The following is a 13,368-nucleotide window of genomic DNA, read 5'->3' as shown; positions in this document are numbered from 1 at the left end:
TGTGCCTGACTTCTTTCACTGAAGGTGATGTTTTTGCGATTTGTCCATGTTGTTGGTAGCAGTGGTTTCACTTCCTTTTATAGCTGAGTAGTATTCTATTGCTGTTATGTAGCTTGGTGCCACCAGTTGATGGAGATTGAGCTAGTTTTCCATTTTAGGTTATTATGAATAAAGTTACAATGGACATTTACATTTGTATCTCTGTATGCTTTCATTTCTCTTCGCTCATTACCCAGACTTTTCCAAGGCGGTTGTGGCACTGTATATTCCTCACCAGCGGTGTGTGAGGGTTCCATTCACTCCACGTCTTCACCAATACCTGTAATTTATCCATCTGTTGAATTTTAGCCATTTGAGCGGATGTGTAGTGGTATCTCATTTTTTTTTCCAACATTGTTTTAAGATCTAATTCGCGTGCTACACGGTTTGCCCGATTAAAGTGTACAATTCAGTGGTTTTAAATATACAGTCAGGTATTGCTTAATGACAGGGGTGCCTTCTGAGAAATGAATAGTTAGGTGATTTTGTTGTTGTGGAGACATCACAGTGTGTATTTACACACACCTGCATGACATAACTACTGCACACCTAGGCTCTGTGGCACAACCTATTGCTCCTAGGCACAAACCCCTACAGCATGTGCAGTTGTAATACAGTGATAAGTATTTGTGTCTCTGAAATATGTAAACATAGAAAAGGTACAGTAAAAATATGGTATAAAAGATAAAATATGGTACATCTATATAGGGTGTTTACTGTGAATTGAGCTCGCTAGACTAGAAGTTGCTGTGGTTGAGTCGTTGAGTGAGTGGTGAGGGAATGTGAAGGCCTACTACTGTACACTACTGTGGACTTTATACTCGTCATACACTTAGGTTACACTGGATGTATATTTTTTGGAGCAACTATATTAACTGATACTATAACTTTTTTTAAAGACAAGGTCTTGCTTTGTCTCCCAGGCTGGAGTGAAGTGGCACAATTATGGCTCACTGTAGCCTCAATCTCCTAGGCTCAAGCAATCCTGCTGCCTCAGCTTCCTGAGAAGCTGGGACTACAGGCGTGTGCAACTATGTCTGGCTAATTTTTTTTTTTTTATTTTTGTAGAGATGGCATTCTTGCTACGTTGCCCCAGCTAGTCTCCAACTACTGACCTCAAACAGTCCTCCTACCTCTGCCTCCCAAAATGTTAGGATTACGCATGGGAGTTATTGCACCCAGCTCCTCCCATAAGTAAATAATCTATCTCTCTGTTACTTGTGGTGGGAGGAAAAAAAATGTAGGTTATTTATAATACCTAATACGAGTGCTACGTAAATAGTTATTATACTGTATTTTTTTTTTGAAATGGAGTCTAGCTCTGTTGCCTAGGCTGGAGTGCAGTGGCACGATCTCAGCTCACTGCAACCTCCGCCTCCCGGGTTCAAGCGATTCTCCTGACTCAGCCTCCTGAGTAGCTGGGTTTACAGGCACGCGCCACCAGGCCCGACTAATTTTTGCATTTTTAGTAGAGACGGGGTTTCACCATGTTAGCCTGGATGGCCTTGAACTCCTGACTTCCCACGTCAGCCTCCCAAAGTGCTGGGATTACAGGTGTGAGCCACCACGCCTCGCCTATACTGTATTTTTTTTAATTTGGCCTTTCTATAGCTTTTTTACATGATAAACTTTGTCATTTTTTAAATTTTTTAACTCTTTTTTTAATACCTTAGAATACATTGTACAGCAGTATAAAAATATATCTTTATCAGCTTTTTCTATTTTTTAATTTTAATTTTTACTTTTAAACTTAAAAAAAAAAACAAAAAAACCTAGGACACAAAGACACACATTAGCCTGGGCCTACACGGCGTTAGGAATATCAGTATGTCACTAGGCGATAGGAATTTTTTCATCTCCATTATAATCTTATGTGATCACTGTTGTGTATGTGGTCTATCATTGACCAAAATGTTGTTATGCAGCATATGACTGTATTCACAGAGTTGTGCAACCGTCACCTCAGTTTAAAAACATTTTCGTCACCTCAAAATTAAATTTGTACCCCTTAGTCCTATGCCCTATTCTCCCACCAGCCAAGGCAGCCGCTAGTCTACTTTCTTTCTCTGTGAATTTTTCCTTTTCTGGGCATTTCACATAAGCGGAATCATATCATATACGGCCTTCGTGTCTGGCTTCTTTCTCTTAGCATAATGTTTCAAGGTTCATCATGTTGTCATCTGTATCAGAATTTCGTTTCTTTTTATGGTGGAATCATGTTCCATTGTATGGACACGCACATGCACACCCACACTCACACACACACACACACACACACACACAAGAACCAAATATTACAAGGCTTATCATGAAAAACAGTGGTCCCTTTCTTGACCCTTTTCACCCTCAATTCCTGTTCCCCAGAGGCAGCTCCTTTCACACATGTGGCTGCTTCTGCAGATAAGCTGTTGAGTGACCTCCATATTTCTAAATACTGTGGCCGTATTGCTGTTTTGGTTTTTCAGTTTCAGATATTATCTAGTGACTTGCTGATAGGAAAGTGAGAATTTCGTTTTTAATCGGCCCTTCTGAGGGCACCCCACTCCCACATACGCGCATCTGCTGTTTGCATGGACACGTTCATGTGCAGGCTCTTTCCACTCTTGATTGCAGTGTACATGATACATTTTGGTTAAATCAGTAGTTTATGTTTACATCATTATGACTGTGGAAGTTGTGTGTTAGGCTGAATCTCAGAGTGAACCATGCATATATTTCCTTTCATGGGAAACTTTTTGTTTTCCCTGAACTTGGTCTGGTGTCCTTTGAGTCCAGAGGTTCTCAGGCTCTAGTTGTCTGAACATGGACCCAGTGCCCCCATTGGGCACTGGGTGGCAGTGAGTGGGCACAGGCAAGGAGAGAAGGAGAGTTGCTGCCTCTTTTCAGCCTTCCACCCTCCGCCCTCTGCACTTTGCCTGCTGTCCTCTGCCCCCTGCCCCACCCCTGACTGCTCTGGCTTCACCTGTGCCTCCCGCCCTTGAGTGGTTCTGGCTCCAGGTTCTGAGCTCCAGATGGATTCCTCCCTGGCCCAGCCGCCAGGCTTGAGTTTCCCTTTTTTTTTTTATTTGTTTGATTTCAGTTCCCCAGACAGCTCTTATCTACTCTTTATTTTTGTTGGTTTATATCTTTTTGTTTTCCTTTATTATCATTTTATTGGGGTTTTGGGGGTCAAGAGAAAAGCATGTGCTCAGTCCACCAGATTTAACCAGAGGTCAAAAACCTTCCATTTTATTGTCTAAATACTATTCAGTTAAGGATTCCCCCTCCCCATCTTAGTCGCCAACTGCCTTTGCTGAATCTTTAGCGTCTCCTGCCACAGTTATTGCGGTAGTCCCTGACTGGCCTCCTCGTCCTGGACCAGTGATCTGCCCACGACCCCTCCCTCACACCTGTCCCCATGCCCCAGAGCCCACAGGACGGGGTCCAAGCTCATTAGCTTAGAAAGTACAGCCCTTGGAATCACATGAATTCTTTTTTTGTTGCTAGTCTCCTAACTTGCATTCATTCACTCAGTCATAAAAGTGGCGTATGTTTTCCCAAAAATGTCACCCTGTTTGCTGCACTGTGCTTGAGTCTATGCTCTGCTTCCAGATGGAAGGTCTGTGTCCTCCCACATCTGCGTCCTTGTCAGAGTTGAGTTTGGTGATCATCTCTGACCTGAAGCTTTCTCTGAACCATACTCATTATGCAACTTTTTGCTGCTTTTCTGCCTGGTTGTACTTCTCTTGTTACAACTACTGCACTATATTGTTTTTTAAATTTGTACATTTTTGCAGATTTCTCTGATGCCTGGCTTAATAGAAGACAGTTGCCTTCTCATATCTGCCTCTGCATTCAGTGTATTGGGATAGCACATGTCATTTTGCTTCTGAAAACTCCACTGCATTGTATACTGAGGAGATAACGTGAAATGAGAAAGGAAAATCACGTTAGTGTTGTTATAAAGATATTATTGACTTTGCACACCCTCAGAAGGGGGTCAGGGACGCCAGGATGAGATTCACTACCCTAGTGTCACTTACCACACTGCATAGACCATACTGTACCATACAGAGGCACATATTTGTGAAACTTCCTTCATTCCTGATATATTTTGTAGAAATTTCTATATCAGTATGGATATGTGTTTTTTATTGCGGTATACTTTATTTTTTCAAATGACTGTTTGTGTGTTAGATGTTGAACGGTGATAGGCCTGTGAGGGATAGTTGGAGAGGTGAGTAGAGGCCTTATTATAAAAACACTTAAACAGCAGATGAGTGAGAATATGCTCTAAACATGGGAGTGACAGAAGGTTTTTATCTGGGTTGGGAAGAAATTTAAGATTAATATTTCAGTAATGTATGAGTGAATTAGAAGAGGAGAAACAAACAGTAGGGCAGGAGATCATTTAGAAAATCATAATTATTTAGACTTGAGTGACAATGCTAAGAAGGAGATAAGGGTCACAGGAATCCAGAGATACGCAGGTGGACCGGAGAAATGGCAGGTGTGTCCACAGGGCAGGAGGAGGAGGCTTGGCAATGTGGAGCATTGGTTGCACACCCAGGCCTTGGGGCTGATGGTGGTGTCTGGAAAGAAACACAAAAAGGACAACCCAATTTTGGAGGAAAGGGATGTCCTTTGACTTCAATTTCTTTACATCCCTTCTACCTCTAAATTATCTGTTTTATGGCCTGTTTACTATTAAATGATCCATTTAATAGCATTTACTCATAGCTTTATGAGTACCATGCACTAATAATTTTGAAGTATGCTACAAGTCAAAAATTGTTGCATAAAAATTGTACTTCCTTTACCTGCCTCTTGCTTCTATTATACTTAAATACCAGATAGAGACAATTTTGGGAAGTTTGATTTATACTGACTTTTGTATTTGCTGTTGTATTTATTTTTTAAAAGTCTGTTAAAATGACCTAGGTATGGATTTCTTAAATTGCTAATACATGTGCAGATTTAGTGCTGTGTCAATGTATAATAGAAACGAATACTCATTAGACTACCTTAATTTAATTACACAGATGCAGGACAGCTGGAGCACACATTGATGAATCATTGTTCCCTGCAGCTAATACGAATGAACACTTACCAAGCCTAATTAAAAAAAAAGTAAGTACATGATTTCAATGTAGACAGTAGCAATTAGGAATTTATTCATTTTTTTATTTCTAGAAAATAAAACTTCTAGAAATATATTCAAGAGTTGTCTTAAATATGCTATTGATGATATTGTTCTTTTCACATAGCATTTTTTAGTGAATTACAGAGATTATTTTATCCTATGACTTCTTCGAAAGCATTTGTAGGAAATGGAAAAGACTGTGGTTGGCCATAGGAAAACTAAAAGGTGCCAAGAGACAAGCAAACATTTAGGTGCTTTGGTAATTACTTCAGAATGAAGTTCGTTATATCTGTAGTCAAAATACCTGCATTCTATTTAGCCAAATAAATCTCAAAAGTCCGATGGACCTACATCCAAGTGTGCAAAGTCATTTATTAGGAAAATCTGCTGTACAAATACAGTTGTCCTTCAGTATCCACAGAGGATCAGTTCCGGGACCCCCTCAGATACCAAAATCCACTGATGCTCCAGTCCCTTATATAAAATGCCATAGTATTTACATGTAACCTACACAAATCCTCCTGTATACTTAAGAAAAAATTGTTTGTAGAGACAAGGTCTTTCTGTGTTGCCCCAGCTAGTCTCAAACTCCTGGCCCCAAGTGATTCTTCTGCCTCAACCTCCCAATTGGGATTACAGGCGTGAGCCACTGCACCTGGCCCCTCCCATGTACTTTAAGTCATCTCTGGATTACTTAAATACCTAATACAATGTGAATGCTTTGTAAATAGTTGTTACACTGTATTTTTTTTTAATTTGTGTTAAATTTTTTTTCTTTTGAGTATTTCCAATCATGACTGGTTGAGTCCAGAAATCTGGAACTTGCAGATACAGAGGGCACACTGTAGAGTTAAAGACATTGTTTTCATTTGAGATCGAATTCACATTTTAACCACAACCTTTTCTGCTTTCTATTTATTTAAAAGTTCTAATTGTGATTTCTTTATCTGAGGATACTTTACTCTGAAACATCACAGCCAGTTTGTTTTCACATGAGATTCTCTGTTAGAGGGAGGATTTGATGACTTTCTGCAAACTGAACTACATTTCCTGTAGACTAGAGGAGAAATAACTGTGGACTTCACATTTCCTGAAAATAGTAAATGATATTTCTTCATTACATTTCATCTCAGACAAGCCATAGTTTGCCCATGCAGGGATGGATGAACTTCTTCAGTCTTACCTGATTATAGGTGAACAAGTGTTCAACAATCTCTGGACTCCCTGTGACATGCTAAAATCAAGTGTTTATTGTAAAAACACATCAGTAGTACATGCATATTTTCACTGTAAAGCATTTAGTAAACACAGACATCTCTTTGATTGCCCCTCCCTCACAGTAAGCAGCTTTCAATTTGATGAGTATCCTGGGTGGCATTTCTTCAGTACGTTACACACGTGTACACACTCACACATGCATGCTTGACGTGAGGGGGCTCTGCTATCTTATGTGTATCGTTTGGTGAGTTGCCTTCTCTTCCCCAATTAACAATATGGTTTTGACCATTTCATGTCAGTAGCTTTGACTCTACTCAGTTTTCTGTGTTGCATTATACGTTGTGACTGTGTCTTTCCGGCATTCATGTACTTTTAGTCACTGTCAGTTTTTGCTAAGTATATTACTTATGCCACATATTTGAGTTTATTTCTCCAAGTCAGATATCTAGAGATAAAATTACTGGGTCAGAATACATACACATTCTGATTTTAACAGTTCCACCAATCATATACAATGTGACCTATTTCTTGGCCAGATACGGTGGCTCACACCTGTAATCCCAGCACTTCAGGAGGCTGAGGCGGGCAAATCAGTTGAGGCCAGGAGTTTGAGACCAGCCTGGCCAACATGGTGAAACCCCATCTCTACTAAAAATACAAAAATTAGCCAGACCTGGTGGTGCACACCTGTAATCCCAGCTACTCAGGAGGCTGAGGCAGGAGAATTGCTTGAACCCAGGAGGTGGAGGTTGCAGTGAGCCCAGATCGCGCCACTGCACTCCAGCCTGGGCGACAGCAAGGCTCTGTCTCAAAAAACAAAACAAAACAAAACAAAAAACCTGTTTCTTGATACTCTGACCAATATTGGATATTGCTAATCTTTTTAATTTTTCCTAATCTGAAGCATTAATGACTGCTCATACACTTTACCACTTTAATTTTCATGTCCAGAAACCTTCCCTTTCCTTCTTTTTCCAAATGTAATTGCAAATTAAAATTAAATTTAAATAATTGCAAATTAAAATAAAATTAATTAAAATTAAATTTGCAAATTAAACGACTTGAGGCCTTATTCTTTTGGGTCTTTGAGAAGGTTCTGTGCATCTGTCTCCCCCCTCACCCTGTCTGCTGCCTGCCTGCCTAGCTTGCTGTTCCTCAAGCATGCCAATCGTGTTTCTGTTTCAGAGCCATTGCGTTATCTGTTCCTTCTGTCTGGAACATTATTCCCCCAAAATCCATACACATCACCTGTTTTCCAGCCTCCCTATGGCTTTGTGCAGATGTTGCTTTCTCTGTGAGACCTATCCTGCCACCCCTGTTTATACCAGCAGTTCCTTCCCACTTGTGCCAACTATGCAAGTCTATTTTCATCTGCAGTGCTGACTGGCTCCTCCTAACACACTGTAGTAATACGGGCAGTTTGATGGAATACAGTTGCTAGAGAAGATTCACAGGACCCCAAAATAACAATGTGTGCAATCTGCACAGTACCTGAGAACCAGGGAGTGCAAGGTGTGGAGTGTCTTCTTGTATGCTGCTGGCCCTGAGCCTATATGAACCAGCCCCACTGGCAGAGCCTCCAGGCAAATCCCTCATCTCACTAATCATAAACAATGTTGACAGGCCAGCACAGTCTGTCCCCAAACTTCCCGGACCTGTGGCTATAAAGCATCACTGTCTAATTAGTACATTTTGTGTCGTGCAGGTACTTTAGTGAAAGCAGTGCAGGCTGGTTCCAAGCCAGTTGAAATAAACCTCCCAAGACACATACGCTTTACTTATTTATTATGTTTATTTTCTGTCATTCCTTACCAGCATACAAGCTCCATGATGACAAGGATCTTTCTAGGTTGCAAGACCAGTCCCTGACGTATAGTCATGTTTTTTGTCAATAAATGAGTGAATAACTAACAGAGCAAGATCCCCAGTATAGGCATTAGCCTTGAATAGCTAAAAGAAGTTCTTTCTATAAGACTGGAGCAAAAGAAGTTAGCTTTTATGTGGGTAGCTAGCTACCCATGTAAACAAATTTGGGCTGGTAGCTTCAAGCTGAAAACCAAGGAACCTAGACAGATGACTTAAATTTCCCTGGGGTCCTATAAGAAAGAAGTCAGGCATAAAAGTGTTAGTAGGTAAAATCGATGTGAAGTTCAGTATGCGTATTTGTGCTGATGGCCGGGCTAAAGACGGGAAGTCAATGGGCAGTTCCAAGAAGAGAATGTGGGTAAGGCTGGGAATGTGAGGTGTGTTTCAAAGGAAACATTTCCCCTCTCTGAGGATGGTAAGAGTAGAGTTAACCCAAGACCTTGCTGTGGATATCAGCCTGAGGTTTCATGTGTTTGTGAGTGTAGTTACAGTTTTTGGGTTTTACTGGCTGATTGGAGTTACTGTGATTTAATGACAGTAAGGCAAGAATAATAATGGTTCTTTTCTTTGGTAATTATAAAATAGAAATTGTTTCATTACTGCGTCATGGTCTTGCAGGGAGGGTGATGTGAGAATAGTGCTGCCAAGCAGGCAATGGGCTTGCTGCCCAACCCACATAGAGTCCAAGATCATGCCACTTGCATTTGAGAAAAGAAAGGCTTTACTGCAAATTGCCTGGCAAGGAGACAGGAGGAAATGCTCAAATCTGCCTCCCTGAGATGGGGGTCAGGCAGTTTCACAGAAAGAGAAAACAAAGTGTGATCTGATTGGATCTTACAACGAGGTCATGCTGGGCGGTGTCATCTGACTAGGTTGTGTCACAAGGTGATGCCAGGGCTCAATCTGATTGGATCATGGATTATGCCGTCAGGTGTTTACTCCTTAATTTGGCCCCTGTTCCTTGGTCCAAGTGCGTAGGTTCTGCCCGTGGTTACACGCTTGGTTCATGTGGGCATGCTCAAGGGACATAACTTGCAGCTTCGGGGGCCATGGCCATTAAACAGTTCACCATTTTGATACACAAAGTTAAACTAGATTGGGCTGGTTTTGCTGGTAACAATAGCAAAAAAATCGAAAGAGACTGGCTAAAAACTTTCATGGAAACTAAGAATGCTAGGATCATGAAAATGTCTTGCAAAGCATAATACAGAGCCTTTTATACAGTCTTTTAAATTCTGTCCATTTTCTTTATAACTGCACAAAAAAAATAAATATTGCCAATTCACATATAGTGCAAGAAACACCTCTTTCAGAAGTTTTTATTACTGATGTTATAAAAGGTATCAGAAATGTACGCGAAAGGGCGTTTTCTCCTGTCTTAAGCAGTTGCAATACAGCATTAATTTTTGTGTTCTTTTTGCACAGCGTAAATGTATGCAGCCCAAAGATTTTAATTTTAAAACACCGGAAAATGATAAGAGATTTCAGAAGAAATTTGAGAAAATGGCTAAAGAGCTACAAAGGCAAAAAACAAGTCTAGGTAAGCTAAGAAATATAATACAGTTCTTTGTATTTGTGTCCATATACCTTGTTTAATTTGCATGATGACTAGTGGGGTTCAGGATGAGAGAGCTGATGAAAACTATGATGGCTTTACTCTAGGAAGGAGAAAACAGAATGTCAGGAGCCTGCGGGAGACTTGACTGGGAGCCATAATAGAGCCATGCAGCTGAGCTAATCGACCACTAATCGACCGCAGTCTTAACCATTCATCAAGGTGGTCGAACTATTTATTTTTAGGAACAATTTCAGAAGAAAAGCAAACTTTGGCTAATAAGCCTCATTGAAATAAATACCTATTTATTTGTTCTTTATATGTAACTTTGTATTTTTACCTCATTGGCCTTTTTGTTTTGTTACACAGAATAGGCAAATCTTAGATGATACACTCTTTTAGTGATTTGGGAAAATACTTTAGAATATTATGTTCTATAACAAGGTGTCTTAGAAAAAAATAAATGTATTCTTATATATTCTTAAGTAATATTTTTATATATAAGAATATTATGGGCTGGGCATGGTGGCTCACACCTGTAATCCCAGCACTTTGGGGGGCCGAGGCAGGCGGATCACGAGGTCAGGAGATTGAGACCATCCTGGCTAACACGATGAAACCCTGTCTCTACTAAAAATGCAAAAAAATTAGCTGGGTGTGGTGGCAGGCGCCCGTAGTCCCAGCTACTACGGAGGCTGAGGCAGGAGAATGGCGTGAACCCAGGAGGCAGAGCTTGCAGTGAGCCGAGATTGCACCACTGCACTCCAGCCTGGGTGACAGAGCGAGACTCCATCTGAAAAAAAAAAAAAAAAAAACCAGAATATTATGAACCATTAAGATATATTGTATGTTTCTGGTATTTCTCTGTTGCCTTTTTCACTGTCCTCTAAATTTTGTATTTCCTACTAATTCTGACACACCATTGCTACGGATAAGCAATTATGGTCACTAGAAATAGGAAGCATTAATTCCTCTAGTTTTCATTTTCTTTGTTTTAATGTATGTTACTACGTCACAAATTCTCTATTCTTTGTTTTGAAGTTATTCAAATAGAATTGTTGAGATTTATTTATTTATATTTTTGAGATGGAGTCTTGCTCCGTCGCCAGGCTGGAGTGCAGTGGTGCGATCTTGGCTCACTACAACCTCCACCTCCTGGGTTCAAGCAATTCTCCTGCCTTAGCCTCCCGAGTAGCTGGGACTACAGGGGCGCACCACCACGCCCAGCTAATTTTTGTATTTTTAGTAGAAACAGGGTTTCACCATGTTGGCCAGGATGATCTCAAACTTTTGACCTCGCGATCTGCCCGCCTCAGCCTCCCAAAGTGCTAGGATTACAGGCCTGAGCCACCGTGCCCGGCCCGGCCAAGATTTATTTTAAATCTGTGATGATAATGCGACAGAACTGGGTAGAACAGTTAGCCCATGTAGTGCTGCCACATAATTTTCCAGAAACATGGCCTGCATCATTTGTTTCATGCTCAGCCCTCCCGCTGCCTCTCCTGGTTTGTGTCCATCCTTCCTTCACACCAGCTGTCTGGTCTTCGTCGAAGCTCCAGCCAGAAATGTGCAATCGTCCTTGACATCTCCTTCTTCCTGATGCTAACCCCCAACAAGACCATGACCCTGCTTCTGAAATAGTTGTTTGACTTTTTCTGTTTTCTCCTTCCCTCCTCTCTCCCCTGATGCCTGGATCATCCCTCCTGCACCACTGCAGCCACTCCTTACCCCGCCCTCCACTCTCTCCTTACAGTTCATCTCTGTGCTGCAGTCACAATGGTGAAAACCTTAAATCAGAAGGACATCCCCTCCCTGGTTTAAAATTTCTTGGTGTCATCCCAAGGAAAAATATTCAGGATAAAATCCTGTATTTAACATATTCTCCAATTTACTAGGTCCTTTATGATCTGGCCTCTCTTTCTAGCCTCATAGCAATATTGCACACTCTCCTATAATTCTTTATACTTTTTTCACTTTGGCTTCTTTCCTATGTCAGTGACAGTGTATTTGAAAATACTTTGGCAACATGGTAATGATAGATACAAAATTTTCTTCTTAGACCACATATGTATCGTAATTAAAAACTGTACATACGAAGTATTAATGATTCAACTAATGTAAATTTGTATATTGTCAGAACTACAGTAAGGGTTATTCAGGCTTAAGAGTCCCAAAGGAGAATGTATTAAATGATTCTTGGTATTTTTTTGTTGGGGGTGGGTATCCAAGTTCTGAAGGGCTCTTTGAGCATATGCAAGGTAGCATTCCAGAAAAAAACACAACTCTGCACCCACACAAAACGAGCTCATAACTTCATGGTTCCGGAACCATGCCGATCCCACTTCATGCAGTCAAGTTCATGTCTGGGTCTGTGAGTGTGTCTGAGGGTAGGAGTGATGGTGAATGGGGGCAGTTTCTGAAACCTGGGACAAGAAACAGAAACTAAATTGCATTTTCAGCTTTACAACTTGTAACTTCCGTGTCTCAGTCTTTGTCTTCAAGTGGGGATACTGATTTGGGTTTGGGTTTGAGGTTGGATGCACTAATGCATATATTCTTGGCACGGTGCTTGGTGAGGGCAGTTGCTCAGCAGATGTGAGCCAACAGCTGTAGCAGCAGTGTCACTGCCTGTGGAGGTGGTGGAGGTAGAATATTAGTAGGAGTAGGTAATGATGTTGAAAGGGAAGGAGGAAAACAGGGTTGTTCCTTAAAAGGAATCATATTCGTGAATTGTGAAGGCACTTTTTGATCTTAAAGTGGATTTTTTGTTTATTTTCAGATGATGATGTACCTATTCTCCTATTTGAATCTAGTGGTTCATTAACATATAGTCCCACAATTAAAATTAATAGTAGTCACCACAGCACAATGGAGAAGAGATTACAAGAGATGAAGGAGAAAAGGGAAAATCTTTCCCCCAGCTGTAAGTAATTACAGTTTGTAAAATGAAAATTATGCAAATAGGTGATTAAATTATGGTGGAAAGCTTCTTTTTTCTTTGCCTAGATATTTTAATGTTTCCTGATAGTAACACATTTTGACTTATTTCATGCCTGGCTTTGTTTTCCAGAAAATCTTATGCATCATTAAGATTTTTGAAGCATATGTTGGGTGTATAGTATTCTTCAAGTTTAAAATCCTGTTTGTTATAGCTCTTTTGTAATTTCTATTATCTTTGGAATTTTTTCTTTCTTTTTTTTTTTTGAGGTGGAATCTCGGCTCACTGCAAGCTCTGCCCCCCGGGTTCACGCCATTCTCCTCCCTCAGCCTCCCTAGTAGCTGGGACCACAGGTGCCCGCCACCTCGCGTGGCTAATTTTTTGTATTTTTTTTTTTTTTAGTAGAGACGGGGTTTCACCGTGTTAGCCAGGATGGTCTCAATCTCCTGACCTCATGATCCGCCTGCCTTGGCCTCCCAAAGTGCTGGGATTACAGGCGTGAGCCACCACTCCCGGCCTTCTTTCTTTTTTGGAAAAAAAAAAAAAATCATGTCTTTTTTTTTTTTTTTTTTCATGAGATGGAGTTTTGCATTTGTGACTCAGGCTGGAGTGCAGTGGCGCAATCTGGGC

General features: G+C 40.8%; 1 protein-coding gene across 17 annotated transcripts in view; it reads left to right on the top strand.

The window, feature by feature from the left end:
* The window catches only part of MCPH1 (microcephalin 1), a 243,065-nt gene that overhangs the window by 22,485 nt on the left and 207,212 nt on the right, over positions 1 to 13,368 (top strand). For 14 of the 17 annotated variants that reach the window (XM_055289042.2, XM_063637962.1, XM_055289108.2 and 11 more), the window contains exons 4-6: positions 5,061 to 5,148; positions 9,671 to 9,785; positions 12,580 to 12,723. In XM_055289042.2, coding sequence (XP_055145017.1) covers positions 5,061 to 5,148; positions 9,671 to 9,785; positions 12,580 to 12,723 — 347 coding nt within the window. Of the gene's footprint in view, positions 1 to 4,178; positions 4,256 to 5,060; positions 5,149 to 9,670; positions 9,786 to 12,579; positions 12,724 to 13,368 lie in introns of those variants that run through there. The other 3 variants (XM_063637967.1, XM_055289099.2, XM_055289073.2) reach the window with 2 other exon arrangements.

The sequence above is a fragment of the Symphalangus syndactylus genome, chromosome 1 (assembly GCF_028878055.3).
Source record: "Symphalangus syndactylus isolate Jambi chromosome 1, NHGRI_mSymSyn1-v2.1_pri, whole genome shotgun sequence".
Taxonomy (NCBI): Eukaryota; Metazoa; Chordata; class Mammalia; order Primates; family Hylobatidae; genus Symphalangus; species Symphalangus syndactylus.
Note: the sequence above shows the minus strand (reverse complement) of the source record. Positions and strands in the feature narration are given on the sequence as shown.